Here is a 15481-nt window from a genome sequence, read left to right on the forward strand (position 1 = left end):
ATCACCAGTGATGCTCTCATTTTGAATGTTGCCTTCTAATGAACTCAAAATTTTCCTGGGACTCTGGAAGCATTTCTGGGGTTATATTAGGAGCACTAGGTATTCTGCCATGGTTTCCTCTTGGATCCTATAGCCACTTGGTTTTTAGATGATTTACAGATCCGCAGGGTCTCAAAAAGTGGCCCCTTCGTGGAGGGGAAGGCATACTTTTGAAGAAAATATGGCTAATATAAGCAAGTGTTTATCAAATGACTTCACAAACAGCTTCCTAAAACGGGGGATCCCATATTCACTATGTTCCCCCCACGTAGCACTTCGCTCAGAGTCTTGTGATTCCTCGTGTTTGCTGATTCTTCTCTTGTGGATGTCTGGGCAGTGGCTATGAGAATAATAGTCACCCAGTCACTGCTGGGTGCTGCCCTGGCCCTAGTTTTCAATAATATAGAGCAAGGTCACCCTTCTTCTGTGGGGCTCACAGTCTCTGGAGCGAGGAGTTGCTCTTCCTGTGGTAGGTGTGCCTCCTGGGTAGGTGTGGCTCCTGCCTTTCAACAACTCCGAGTTTTCATGCCTCCCTCCTCCTCAGCCAAGTTCATGTCAACTTGTGTGACTTTTCCATATGTAGAACTAAACAGGGTGACAGGCATTAGAAGTATGCTGATAGTAGTGGATCCTAACAGATTGACTAAAGTTGTTGAGAAACCCACGTTCCATAATGATACTTAAAATGAGACAGTGGAAAAGAAAGAAAAAAAAAGCAAGGCTCTTTTTACAGAAACATGCCGGCTGGGCAGTGTAGGGGATGGTAGAGCATACAGCTCTGTTTTTCTAGCCCCTTTGTCATAACCTGAAAACCATCAGATGGAAGGTTTTTGGCTAACTGAACAGTCACAGTAACTCAAAGCACCCCACCATGGTGTACTTGTTAATGACAAAGGGAAAAATAAATGGCTAAGGACTAACAGCAAAAAGGCAACACATAAACTTTGATTCAATTTTGTCTTTAAAAAATCTCTTAAGAAATTTTTACTGGAATTTAGATTATAGGTTGGAAGATGTAATTAAATCCTTCTTGATTTTCTTAGATACAATGAAATTATAGTAATGTAAACATCCCTATTTGGATATATACATGCTGAATTATTTAGAGATGAAATGTCATGATGCTGATACTTTTTTGGGCACTTGGGCAAATAAGACACGTATTGGGACTGCATCGTGGTGCTGGCACCCCATGTTGGAGTGCCATTTCGAGTCCCAGCTGCTCTGTTTCCCACTCAGCTTCCTGGTAGTGTGGCTAGGAAGGTGGCAGAAGATGGTCCAAGTGTTTGGATCCCTGTCACTTATGTGGTAGACCAAGATGGAGTTCCTCGCTCCTGGCTTTGTCCACACCCCTGGCTGTTATGGGCATTTGGGAAGTAAACCAATGCATGGTGAATGGAGATAAAGTGTATGGGGGATTTGTGATCCTATTCTTTCCATTTGTCAGTGGAAAGAGAAATGGTAGGTGATTCCATTTGCAAGTTAAAAGCTTTAAAGTAAAAAAATAGTTTAAAGGAGGTGATGAGATTCAGTGTTTTCAGTATGGTCTAAAACCTGAATGTTAGCTTTTAACTGTGGTTAATTGTATTAATTGTGTAGTTGAAAACTTGTGATTGGATTTGCACAAGACGTTATTAATAATCCCACCAAGGGGCTGGCACAGAGGTGCAGTGGGTTAAGCTGATGCTTGGCACCCCATATTGGATTGTTGGTTTGAGTCCTGGTTACACTTTTCCAATCCAGCTTCCTGCTAATATGCCTGTGAAAGCAGCAGAATATGACGCAAATGCTTGAGTCTCTGCCACCCACTCGGGAGCCCAGGATGGAGCTCCTGTCTTTGGCTTGGCCCAGATCTGGTTGTTGCAGACGTTTGGGGAGCGAGCCTCTTCCTCTCCCTCTCCCTCTCTCTTCTTTTCAAATAAACAATAAATATTCTTAAAAATGATCCCACTGAATAGACAGAGGTGTGTCAAGGTGGCCTGACTTGACTAAGGCTGTGTGACTGGGCTTTTTAGGCAGAGCAAGAACTAAAACCCAGGCTTCCGGGCTTCTCATTTCAGTGCCCATCAGTCTCGCCTGTGGCTGGCACAGGTGCAGCCCAGGATCTCGCTGTACTTTGCCAGACACCCTTTCTCTGCTGGGCCTTGGGAAGTCACTCGCCGTCCCCTTTCCTCCTCTTGGTGGAGTTCACCTGTCGATGAAGGTTGTCCCCTCTCTGAGACAGGCACAGCCAGCCACTTAGACTGCTTTAAAGGTGGTGCAGCTAAATCCGGCTCACTCAGGGAGGGCTTTTCAAGGTGGTCTCTTGAGTAGATTTAGTGAAAAGCCCAAGTGGCTATCAAGGGACATAAGACTATAATGCATAGTTTTAGCGCCAGCCCCACTGAGCTTCTTGAGCATCGGTGGAGTTTTTTGTTTTCACTAAATGAGCTCACAGTTGCTAAAGCTTTAGGTAGGGGGAGGGCAGGCCATGTTCTGTGGAAAGCATAATCCCCACTACTACTCGGAATCAAAACAGGAGGTTGCCTTTCATTATTTGCTGATTAGGGAGTGGGACTCCGTAGCTGACAAAGTGAAGCTTTCCTCTCTAAGTGTAGTACCCCTCTTCCAGCAGCAGGCTGCACACCATTCTTGGCTGAGAGAAGGGGCCATCCAGCTGAGAACAAGCTCCAGACACATGACTGGTCACTCCCCTTCCAGATGGAGGGCCATCAGGGAGGAGGGGGCCGGAAGCATAGTGCTCCCCAGGCTGGAAACCAGGGATCTGCAGTCCTCATTGATTTCAGAGGTGAGGCAGTGACACCCAGCTGGCACGCACCCTTCTTGAAATCATCACCAGTAAACTACTGGCTCCGTGTGTATGCTGGAATGTGACCGTGAGAGGAGTCTGGTGACGCCTTAGGTTTAGAGGGTGGCCCCGTGTTGGGAACTCAGAGTTCCCTAAGGATTATTCCCGTATTTGTTTTCTTCCTGAACCTCCTCCATGTCTCTGCCCTACTTCACCTCTGTTCACCTCTACCTGGGAGGAGTACCTGTTGGTTCCTAGTTATTTTTCAGATTTGGATCACAATTGAAGGGAGTCTTGAGTACTTGTGGTCTTTGGCTGGTCTCTTCTAATCACTTTTTGGTCCTCTGCCCTCCACCCCAGCCATTACATCAACTTACTTCTCCTCCTCTTGATTTACTTGTATCTCTCTTCATTTATGGGCAGGGCTTGTGGTACTGTGGGTTAGGCCACTGTCTGTGATGTTGGCATCCCATATAGGTGCCCAATCAAGTCCTAGCTGCTTCATTTTGGATCCAGCTTCCTTTAATGTGCCTAGGAGGCAATGGAGAATGGCCCAAGTGCTTGGGCCCTTCTCAGTCATGTGGGAGAACCAGATGGGGTTCCAGGCTCCTGGCTTTGGCCTGGCCCAGCCTTGGCTCTTGCGTCCATTTGGAGAACAATCCAATGCCTTTCAAATAAAAAAAAGTCTATCTCTTCACTTAAGTCTCATTCCAATCCATCATCCCTCTTTTTTTTCTGAAAGGGTGAGCTTACTACCTCGTGCAGTTCTGCCTTGGGCTGTGTCCACAGGTATGAGTGGGTGTGCATGGGAGGAGCAGAACCGAGTATAGGCCACTGGGCTTTAGATAGAAATAAATGAGACCTAGCACCCAGGAGGCAGCTTCTGAATGGTGGGACAATGGAGGGTACCCCCTGGAAGATAGATGATGGGTTCCAGAGGAAAGGATGTCAGGCAGGTGCACCTTGAAGGGAATGGATTGAGCTACCTTAGTCCAGTGTCTCTCAAATTGTAATGTACCTGTGAGTCACTGGGGATCCTTTGAAAATCCAGATTTGGAGTCAGGGAGTCTGGGGTGGGCCTGAGCTGTCAGAAGATGCCTGGACCGAGCTTTGAATAGCAAGACCACACCAAACACCCTGAAAGGGACAGGGTCTGTGAGCCTGAGAACCTGATGAAGGGACTGGCAAACGAAAAGACATTATTTTGAAGAATTTAGAGATAGAGGGATAGATGGTGTGGCTTCAGAACAAAGTGAGAGGGATCCAGGGGGAGGTAAAAAACGGAGAGAGGAGAGACAGAGACAGAGACAGTTCAAGGTCCATGGATAACTGCTTGACTTACTTCAAGGATCTCGTTATAAACTCTTACAAGTTGAAATCTTGAAATTTCCATGTTCTCCTTTAACCGGGGCAGCCACTGCTCTCTAGGCTGTGTCTTCCCAGCCTCAGGGTATTCCGAGAGGCAGGGAGCAATTTCCTTAGGTGGAAATTCAATACGGAAAGTCTTGGAGCCCATTTTATTAATTGCAAACAGGATTGGCTGGTGGGTTGTCAAGTGAACACATGAGCCAGTTTCAATCCCACAAAGCTCCTCCCACCCTTGGCATTTTAGGTCAAGAAGAGTGAGGGATGTGGGGCAACAGGAGCAAGAGCTCACGTTCAGCTAGAAGTGAGAATAGCAGGAGGCTGCAGGGCAGAACAGGAATCTGGGAGTTTACTCACAGTGTTACGGATTCGTTATTCATCCCTTGAAAAGCATTTCCTGGAATGGTGGTTATGTGTAAGTTATCACAAATTTCCCTTGAGGAAAGAAATGAGAAATATTTACTTTCCAAATTTCAGCTGCAAATTTGAAACTGCTATGCATAAGCAATCAGCCTGGTACTCACAGAATGAAATTAAATTCCGACGAGAAGATCTTCGTAACATCTGGAAGCTCACGAATGCCTGTGTTACAGATGCTCCTGTGATTTGGGGCAGGGTGGTGATGGGGGCAGAGAGTGGGAAAGAGTGATTGTCATGAAGGCATAAAGACAAAAAAGGAGGAGAAAGGCGCTTTTCAAATACTGGTTTCATATTTCATTAAATATACATTGACTTTGGCTTATTAAATAACACGTTTACCCGACGAAGATCGTCAGAATTTTAAAGCCCCTAATGCCATGGGAAAAGTTGCTTTGATGACTTATATTTAGAGAAGTAGGCACTGAGGCCAAGCTTTAAGGTCATCTTCATGTGTGTTTCCAGCCTGTCTTTTCCTACTAAATCAATTGCATTTTCCTAATGTGTTGCATTCCATTTCCTGTTGGTAGATTCTTCTGTGTTCTTAGTAGTTCTAGAAAGCATTTCTGTACTTTGGAGCAGGTTTTAACTTGAACACTTGGGGAAGATGAATCTCATGTGAGAAATCCATATCCCTGATTATTAAAAAAACCTTTATTTAGCTGCCTTGCTAAGTGAGCTTGAGAAAGTTCTTCCTTGTGCCTCATTGAAATTGTTCAATGTTCTTTTGGTGTTTGGAGCTGCTCAAGGCTCCTCTTTTATTCCTCCCACCATTTTTTTTTAAACTCCAAAGAGGAGAGGGCCTTAGGTCATAGGTGAAACTGAAGAATATTTCATCACAAAAACGGGACTCCTTTCGATGTGTCTAGGCCTCTGGATTTCCCCCACTGAGTTTTAAATTGTCCAGTCTTGGGCCAACTTGATATGAACTGCCTAGCACTCTGGTGACCCTACACCCTGGCCATGGCTGGAGATAACAGTGTGGATTTTGACCGCACTCTGGACTTGCACTGTGGGAATATCACATTATTGCATGAAAATGCTGCTTAATAAAGACAGTGATAGATATAAGGGCTGCCAGGGTCATATTTAGTTCAGTCATTTTATTTTTTTGTTCCAAAGTGGCTGGTGCTGCCGGATGCTTTTGTAGACCCCCTTGCAGGTTCAGAGAAGCAAAACACCTGAGCATGGAATGGTCCTGTTTCAGAGCTGCCTAAGGATCTATGCTGTTCCCCACCCACCCTGCTGGGCAGCTCCTGGGGGATGCCCTGGAATGAGACTGCTGTGGCTGCTCACCAAACAGCCAGCTCTTCCCTCTCCCTCTGGTTTTTGTTTTTCAGGAGGAGTTGGGTGTGGACTTTACATGCTCTGGGGAGTTTATGAAATTCAGTTTGCCAGAAAAAAGAGAGAGGACATCCACATTAGGGGGAATTAAGTTTTGTGATGTGAATCGGGATGACTTGTGAGAGGAAGAGCCGTGGTGAGAAATTTGTAGATTGTATCAAAATGTCAGGAATTGTGAAATTGCTGGCAAGGCAGTGGCCCTGTTGGGCTACAGTGGTTAATTTAATATGGCTAACCTGTGGGTTTAGGAAGATTTAATAGGAAATAGAAAATAATAGTTTCGTTTATCTGGCACAGTGCCTACCTCAAGGCAGGGTTTAAAACGTTTTCACTGAATTAATGAAGGAGCAAATGAGATGAAGGTGGTCATTCTCAACCAGTGCTGGGGGTTGAATCAGAACTGCCTCTCCCACTTCCACCTGCTCTCTGCCCACCTTAGAGATTCTGAGTCACCCTCACTAAAGTGTTGTGATCCTCCCAAACCTTTGTCAGCTTTAAAGATCACTGCCAAGAGGCAAGAATTGTGGCAGAGTGGGCTAAGCCACTGCCTGCAATGCTGGCATACCATATCGAAGTGCCAGTTCAAATCCTGGCTACTCCACTTCCAATGCAGCTCTCTGCTAATGCACTTAGGAAAGCAGCAGGAGCTGCCCCAAGTACTTGGGCCCCTGCCAGCCGTGGGGGATTCCCAGATGGAGCTCTGGGCTCCTGGGTTTGGCTTGGCTAAGCCCAGGCCGTTGTGGCCATTTGGGGAGTAAACCAATAGATGGCAGAGTGCTCGCTCACTTGCTTGTACTCTCTCTCACTCTTTCATATAAAGAAATTGATTCTGAAAATAACAAAACAGAAAATCAGTACCTCGGGGTGGTGTTCTGCTCGGGTGTTGGAGATAAAAGTAGAGAGGCACTTCCATGTATGCAGAAGCACCCTGCGTGCTGGTTGACAGGAAGTGCTGATTAAACGTAAATCAGAAGCCTGAAGAGGAACGTGCCAATAGTGCTAAGTGGGCAAGTATGGTTTAAAGAGTCCTTTCCAACCTTTGAACTGCTTTGATTTTCATGAGATGCCCATCTTTCCCTCCCAGATTACTTGAACAAGGAAAATTTCTCACAGGTATTTTAACCGGGGGAGATTTGTAAATGCTCCAGGCTCGATGTATACCAGGTTTTTGGTGTTCTGGATCAGTCTGTCAAAAGAGAGGGAAGAGCAGCAGTTTAGTAGATGTGTGTTGTTTGGAGTGCATGAGACTAGCGGTTGCTGGCTGAAAACGGGGTCCACAAAACTTAGCAACTTCATATGCTTGAGACGAACTCCTGGGACTCTGGGGATGGAAGTGGCGTGGTGAGAGCCAGCTGGCTATTTCCAGGGGGCTCTGCTCTCAGCCTCCTGAAGAGATAGGGCTAGGCAGTCCCAGCTGGGAGACTGTCTCTGCACAGCCCTTCCCCTCCCCTCCAGGCATCACCAACATCCAGGGCTCCTGGTCAAGCAGATCCCACTGGAGAGTCTGCACACTGGGGAGACAGGGGGCTCTGCTCTCAGGAGAGGTGAGTGAAGTAGACTCCCCCTTGCAGGCACACTAATCCTCTTCTTATTGGGCTGGCACCCACACTGCCCGATTATTTGAACAGGCACCTGGTGGTGGAGCAGCACAGAGCAGAGGCCAGGGACTTGGAGTTTTGGAATGTTATATCCATGCTGCCCAGCCTCCTAACTTCCCCTAAGCTAGTTTTCCCTTCTGAAAAGCTGGAACCCTCATGTTACCTCTCTCCCTGCCTCACAGGTTGGTAGGTTTTGAACAACAGAATAGGTAGTGATAAAACAGGATGGGCTGTGCAGAATATAAAAGCACGCTCACAACACCGCAGGGCCATGGCTGCCTTCCTCGGTGTCTGGAGTGGCTGTGAGCCTTCAGGAAGTGGCCACAGTTGCTGAGTTCTGTCTACTCCGGATCCAGTACAAGGCTTTGGTTTTCTTAACCCAGGCAAAAACCACTGGGGTAAATGAGAATTACCCTTATAATCTAGAAATGAGAATTACCCTTGTAATCTGGAAAACACAGTGTAATGGTTAGGAACATGTATACTTTGGAGCCAGCTTGGTTTTGCAGCCTGATCCTACCAATTGATATCACTTCAAGCTCCCTGTGCCTCCGTTTCCTTACAGGTTGATTTTTAAGGAGTAAGTGTGTGTGTGTTGAGGTTGCCATATGGCTCCAGCCCTGTGAATGTCTCTCACCGTAGTTGCTAGAGTCTAGAAGCTGAGTGCTTTGTGTCCTGACACACGGTTAAGAAGTAGCAGCTCTCGAGTGTGACCTAGTTTTACTGACTCCAAGTCTAATGCTTCTTCTACCTTACCACCATGGGTACCTAGCATGGGTGCCTATTTTCATTTAAATGAAGGAGATGGCTGTCTGACTCTTGAGATGTGAATGGTATTTTGTTGCAATTATTTTTATAGCTACTGAGTCAGGCACTCAGGAACCAGGCAGGGCATGATGTTGGTGTAACACAAGACTTTTAGCACTTAAAGATCTTCTGGGGTCTGACCTTAGATGATGACTCATTTGTATGTTCGTTCATCCCATTAGCATTCATTCAATCCTGTAGGTGGCAAGCACTATTCTAGGTGCTGGGATCACAGGTGTGAGTCACAGCAAAGGCAGTAGACTTGGGGCTCACCTTCTAGTCTCAGGGCCTTACTTTGAGAATTCACAAACTTCCCCATAGGCTACCTCATTCCTCTTTCAGTTGACGAATGTTGCTTTGCATCACTGGTAGCCTTCTTCATTAGCTGCCCTGGTGGGTCTCAGTATACACTGAGGCTCAGCATTAACTAGGAAGTCTGTTTAAACTGTTTGTTTTCAGGTCTGGGATAGGCCTGTCCCCTGCAGTTGTAATGAGCCCGCATGCAATTCTGCTTCATGACCAAATCCAGACTATACCTTCTACATTTAAATACCCATTATTGTGGCTTTCCTGGTAATTGTTTGTTGAGATAGTCTCACCTCCCTGGCCACACTGTGATCTCCTGGTGGCCATTGGTATTTTAGGTTTTCTCTATTCCAGCAGCACCTGGCTTTGGACTGGACCTCTAGCAGCTACTCATGTACTTATCTATTAATTGTTCTCTTTTGATAATTACTCATTGGACCACATATAAGAAGGCTTTGTGAGATAACGAAAAATGCATGGGCTTTGAAGAAAGGCAGACCTGGAGTGAAATCCTAGCCCTTCCATTGTCTGAAGTGTCACACTGGTCAAGTTACCCCACCTTTCTAAGCCTCAAATCCTTTCCTTGATCAGAGACAGGGGATAATTTTCCTATGTTACAGGGTAGCTGCGGGGATTAAATGATGAAACCTAGAGGAAATGCCAAGCACAAGAGCTCAAAGAACATGTGATGCTAACATCCTTCCCCTTCTCTTACTTTCAAAACTCCTAAGCAAATGAAGTTAGGGTGTCTTTCTAGAAGCTCGAACTTGAACTACACACTCAGAGGTAAGAGGCCTAGCCTACAGTCATGTGACTTAATTTCTGATTCCAGTTCTGACACTAATTTGATGCGTGACATCAGAGAAGTCAGCTAATTTCTTCGGGCCACAAGTTCATGATCTGAAAACTGAATTGAGCCAGTCTTATCCCATCCTTTTTGTGAACTGGGATAAAATGATCAGTTGGGAAGAATTTTTGAAGAGTTAATTCTAGAACATCATTAAAGCAACAATGAAACTGACAAACCCAACATATACATGCCGCACACAGGGCTTTTACCTGGCAGGTATTCAAGAAGCATTGAATGATAGAATTTGCCAAATAGCCCCCAATGAACCATTTCATGATTTCCAGGCTTTCTGAATTCTCCCACTACCCCAGGAACTCCATACCATCCCTTCCATAAGGCAAGAGCTATCTGGCAGGACTTTACAATGTCAATTTTAATTTCCAACTTTGTGTTGTGATGTTTCAGAGTTTATACAGCTCCCAGGGAGAAGCAGTTGTCACCATGGCAACCTTCAGGCCACTGCAGTGAGAGAAATTAGTGCCTGCCCAGACCTAGTAATTGCTGTAGTCTTTTCCTCTTGGATTCCTAGCAGTAGATGCTTGAATACAAATACTGAGTGGGCTCCAGCCAGCGAGGGTAATAGTGTACAGCAATAAACTATCTGTTAGCTGATGCTTACATTTCAGACAAATTGAGGAGGTTGTCAAAGGCATTAGCTTCTATCCTTTCCAGGGAATCACTCTGAGAGATTTCACTAGGGGAGAGGAAAGAAAAAAAAAAAAGAAAGAAACATGAAAGAAATGACCGTGTCTGCATGATAATGAACTGCAGAGGACCCTGCACTGGGAGCTGCATTGTGTCCCTCTGAAAAAGACAGGGGACATGGAAGTTGTGCTCACATCTTAAAGCTCCTTGTGGGAGGGCTGATGGGCATCTACAACCCAGGTGCAGTTGAAATGCAAGTTTGAGTCTCCCCTGTGTGTGTGACAGGCTTTTCCCTTGATCATCTATGACACAGAGTCATAGATAATTAGCAGTGGGTAGGCCCTTGGAGAAAGTCTGGGCAGACTCCCTTGTTTTAAAGCCCTGGAAGTTGAGGCTCCGAGAGGAGCGGCAGATAGTATTTATACGAAGGTTGATGATTAGGACTGGCCTCTCTGGGGCCCCAATTCCATCACTCCAGTGAGATGTGGACTTCGGTTACCCTAGTTGTATCATAACTCCTAACGTTTTGTTTCCCCTGATCTTGTTCTATTGCAAGGCAGTTAACTGCACATGGCGTCCATCCTGGACTGTAATTATGTATTTCCTTGGCTGTTTCTCTCACTCTGAGCAAATTGAGGACAAGGATTGTGTTCTATTCACTTCTGAATCCCTGGTGGTTTCACATTGCCTGGCACATACTTAGGATGGAAGGACTCAGTAAATGAATGAATGGATTTTTCAAAAGGACGCAGAAGTAATGGAGCCAGCTTCATCATATGCCATCTCTAAGCCTGTAGGTAATGTCAATGTTCCTCTAAAATCCCAGCCTAAGCCACTATTTGCTGCCAGCTGAGAAGAAAGTGTCGAATTCACAAATTGTACAATTGTGTGTTTCTAAGGTTAACATTCACTGAAGGCTTCAGACCTCACGAGAGCTTTAGCTCACAGAAAGGCAGAGCCTAAGGCGGTTGATGTCTTTTCTGAACAACACAGTAATGGATTGCTCCTGGGCTGATTCATCTTATTCCTACCTAATGGTTTGCTTATTTAACTGTGGCTGCTTTTCTCAGTAGGCGGTCTTAGTGCACTAAAAGTTATCAAAACTCAACATTTAAACTTGAGAGCAGGAGAGTATGGGTGGGTTAGGCTTGAATGAACTGACGTTTCTGTAACCTGTAGTGAATTTCATATAATAGGCACTCATTCTTGAGGAATTATTTTTAATATTCTCATTGATTGTTAATACCCTAAAGAGCAGTAGAGATTCCCCAAAAGAGCTAAGATTGGTGGTGTATCACCTTTAAAGGGATGCAAATCTGCTTCAGTCCAGTGGATTGTTAAGCTTCCAGATGCTCTGTGGGAACTCAATGACCTTTGGGGTCCTCTGACTCAGGCTAAGAGGATGCTGGAAGATCTAGCTCATGAGAACATTCTCTCTCCATGTATGAGGTTTTCAACCCTAGGAGCTGAAACCCAGGGATGAATGACTAAAGTCACATATGTCAAATGTGAGACCACACTGCATCATCAGGCTACTTTCTGCTTTTGATAAATGCCTTCCATCAATACAGCCACAAATACTGTGTTTTTGTCATATACTTATTATATTTTAGATACAAAGATTATCTTCTGGTGCATAATAAACTTTCAACACATTTTCTTCTATGTGGGAGTTATCTAAAAATGTGGCGCTAGGGAATAGCTTCTCTGGCAGAGGGAGAATTTTGACGATAGGAATCTATCGTCTTTTCTACTTAAAAAGTATATAATCACTTATCAAAATGCATTCAGTTCTTTGAAGCAAGGTTAATTATCTGGATTTTAATGACTCTTGAAAATCATACCTTTTCTTCAAAGGTCCCTAGATATTATTTGTATTATAAAGATAAAAATATTACAGTTTCCTAGATCCAATTTCTCTCCTAGAGAAATTATCCCCTTTCAACTGTGTTTTCTCTCAGGAAAAAAATCATTATTTTAATTATGAATGTCTTTTGATATGCAGTATCTTACTTACATTTTTATGACCTCATTAAGTCCTCTGAAAGCTTGAGATGGAATTACTTTGACAGGGAGATAGGTGAGTGATCTAGAAAAGAAAAGAGGAAATCCAGGAGTTTAAGATTTAAGATGGGTTCCTTTTCAGTTCATGAATAAAGTGTGTGGGGGGTGAGTACAGAATTCCCAACACCTGAATTTAGGTGGAGAATTCTAACATATTGGTAAAGAGATGTGCCATGGCTCATTCTTGGTCATGATTGAAGTGTCTGATTTTGTGGTTAAGATGGTGAACGTTGAGATAAGATACTCCCAGGATCTAATCCTCACTGTCACACTATGAGTTTGTGACCCTGAGTGTGTTATTTAAGCCCCTGGTGCCAGTTTCTTCATCTTTCAAATTGGGGTAATAATTCCTAGTTCCTGGGGTGTTGATTAATCAAGATAACTCTTGTAGAGAACTGTGCTTGGCTCAGAGTAAGTAGTAAATGGTTCTAGAGTGGACCTTTAGGCTTGGTTGGGAGGATGGACAAAAAGCTCTCTTGGGTAGAGTGGAGAAGTGAATGGTGAAGATAGAGTCGGAAACCATGCAGGTATGAAAAGGGAATATTCTCTAAGAAGATGAGCCTCTCTTGAGCTGTACCATCTTCCTCAGGCAGCTTACTTCGGTATTAGCCCAGTCAGGTCACTTTGATTCCCTGGTTAGGTACATGGGCATCCCATGTCACTTAGAGAGAACATCATTTGAGAGCATTTCATTCAGGCAGTCACATCCATGGGAACATAGATTATTCTTGAAATTGAGGCAAAAAGTATGTAGGACATAAGAACTAAGAAAAAATGATGACCAGCAATAGCAAAAGTACAGGATGATGTATGAATGCTAAAGGAAGTGGGGTACAGAGAACTCAAGAGAAATCATTTTCAAGGCCAAGATGAATGTTCAGTTATTTATTGAGCATCTACAGTGCTTCAGGATTTTGGTTCCAGGACTGTCAGAGAGGAAGGGAATGGACCAGGTCATGAGAGAAGATTAAAAATATGAAAACTAGCCCCTGATAATCAGATTTCAATCAGTGAGATTCTCCAAGTCTCAGAAGGGACTGGCTAATGTGTGAATCATGCACACCCACCTTTAATCTTATTTTATCCACTCGAAGTGGTGTGAGGTGGCTATTTGAGAGCAGAAGAAATTGGGTGGAAAGGAGATTAAGTAACCTAAACAAGGTAACAACCAAGGCGACTGACTCCAATGCCCTTTCCACTGCGCAGTGCTGGACTGAGTGGTTCCTGACCCGGCTCTCTCAGAAGAAAAGGGGAGGCACAGGTACTCCAGCCTCCTTCTGTAGACAGGAAGCAAGGCTCCAGACCCTCTGTACCTCCAGCAAGGCAGTTTACCAGTAGTTCCTCCCTCGGATATGATACCAAGCAACTTTAGAAACTTTGTTTCTGAAAAATGCTTCCGCTCAACAGTTTCTTAGAGATGATTAGACATAGAGGAAGTAATCCCGACTTGGGCCTCTGATTCTGTTCCTGAAGACAGTCCCACAAGCACATCGGTCAGCCCCCAAACTTATTTACCTGGGGGTCTGAGAAGAGCAGGGATGCTGAAGGGGGAGAAATGTTCCTGCAATGGCGCGTTTGCTTCCTATATTTCTTCTGGAATCATGTCCGCTTGGCTTCCTGATTAAAAACACAGTTTTATTGCTCTCTGCACTGCCAAACCAATAAATTTCCAAAGAGAAAGCTGTATTCTACAGTACCCTATGCAACATCAATAAAACTGACAGCCAAATTCCGATTCCAGAATCTTTATTGCCGGGGATAATGCAGCTCAGAACATATTTTGGAGTGTGTTTACATAAAAGCTTCCACAGAACCCTTCAGAGCTGTTTATTCATGCAAATGGAGCTCCAAGCTGGGGCATCTCAGCAGGCAGCCGCCTCCTCCAAACCGGAGTGTGGTGTGGCTCCCAGAGGAGCAGTTTGGTTCAGGTTTGACCAGGGAGGATTTCTGAGCTCCTGATTGATGTATGGATGAGGAGCAAAGGTCAGACAGAAGAGAGAAAAGCTGTAAATCATGCACTGCTAGTCGCTGGTGACTGTGGAACAACCCCGGTGCAAGATGAAATTTTGCAGAGTTGATGATGACGCTGCAGGCCAGGAAAGGCAGCAGTGAAGAGAGTAAAAGCAGGGTCCTCACCATAAAAGGGAGACAAGTGAACAGCAGTGACATTGGTTATGGATGTGATTGGGTCAAGAAAGAGGCTTGGGGGCCAAAGAATGGGAAGAAAGGCGGGGTAAGGCAGGTGCATTGTGCTTGTAACAGATGTGGTCCTGTGAAGTTACCCAAAGAACATGGTTCTGTGAATCCACATCTGTTTTTTCTCACTGAGTTATGTTCTTATTTCAGAGGTGTTGTATCTTCATTTCTGACTCATCTTCAATTGGCAAGCAGTTCCTAAGTTGTTAAGTTTCTGTCTCCTGTGTTTAAGGTCCATTCTTTCTTAAGAACAGTTTGCAAAAACTCCTTTTGAAGATGCACCCTTCTCTGTTGGATTCTTTCCCTGATGACAGAAACTTTTAGCAGTGTGAATAATTGTCTAAATAACCCTGCAATTTCATTCCTGTATACATCCCAGAGAAGTTGCTACTTAATGGAACCTGTGCATGAATTTTGTTCATCACATGGTGGCATTAGGGGTTGAAGACAGCCTGGGTGTCCAAGGCTGGGGAAGGAGCAGGTGAAGTGTGAATAGTACGTGCCTAACTGCACCGCTCAATGCTGAGAAGCAAGGGTCTAGGCACACGGAGCAGCACGGGTGGTCTTATATCATGGGGCTGAGATAAGCTGAGTAAGAAATAATGAGGGGCCGATGCTGTGGCATAGTGGGTAAAGCTGCCACCTGCAGTACCGACATCCTATATGGGCACTGGTTCGAGTCCTGGCTGCTCCACTTCCAATCCAGCTCTCTGCTATGGCCTGGGAAGGCAGTAGAAGATGGCCCAAGTGCTTGGGCCCCTGTACCCACGTGGGAGACCTGGAAGAAGCTCCTGGCTTCAGGTCAGCGCAGCTCCAGTTGTTGCAGCCAATTGGGGAGTGAACCAGCAGATGGAAGACCTACCTACATCTCTCTTTCTCTCTCTCTCTCTCCTTCTCTCTCTGTGTAGCTCTGACTTTCAAATAAATAATCTTTTAAAAAAAAGAAATTAATGAGAGATGTAAAATGTTCTTTGCAGAATTAAAATTAGATATTTTAAAAGAAAACACAAGAACATGCACTTACTTTAGGATTTTTATCAATGGTGAGTTTAGAGGAATAGA

At 44.7% G+C, this 15481-nt stretch overlaps 1 protein-coding gene across 1 annotated transcript in view; it reads right to left on the bottom strand.

Annotated features, from left to right (window-relative positions):
- Nucleotides 1-15481, bottom strand: part of LHCGR (luteinizing hormone/choriogonadotropin receptor) — a 51753-nt gene that overhangs the window by 21246 nt on the left and 15026 nt on the right. Inside the window, exons 2-6 of the mRNA XM_062210200.1 lie at nt 12177-12248; nt 10134-10208; nt 7065-7139; nt 4717-4791; nt 4550-4627 (exon numbers count right to left, since the gene is read on the bottom strand). Of these exons, the coding sequence (XP_062066184.1) occupies nt 4550-4627; nt 4717-4791; nt 7065-7139; nt 10134-10208; nt 12177-12248 (375 nt within the window). The remainder of the gene's footprint in view (nt 1-4549; nt 4628-4716; nt 4792-7064; nt 7140-10133; nt 10209-12176; nt 12249-15481) is intronic.

This window comes from Lepus europaeus, chromosome 13 (genome assembly GCF_033115175.1).
Source record: "Lepus europaeus isolate LE1 chromosome 13, mLepTim1.pri, whole genome shotgun sequence".
NCBI classification, from domain to species: Eukaryota; Metazoa; Chordata; class Mammalia; order Lagomorpha; family Leporidae; genus Lepus; species Lepus europaeus.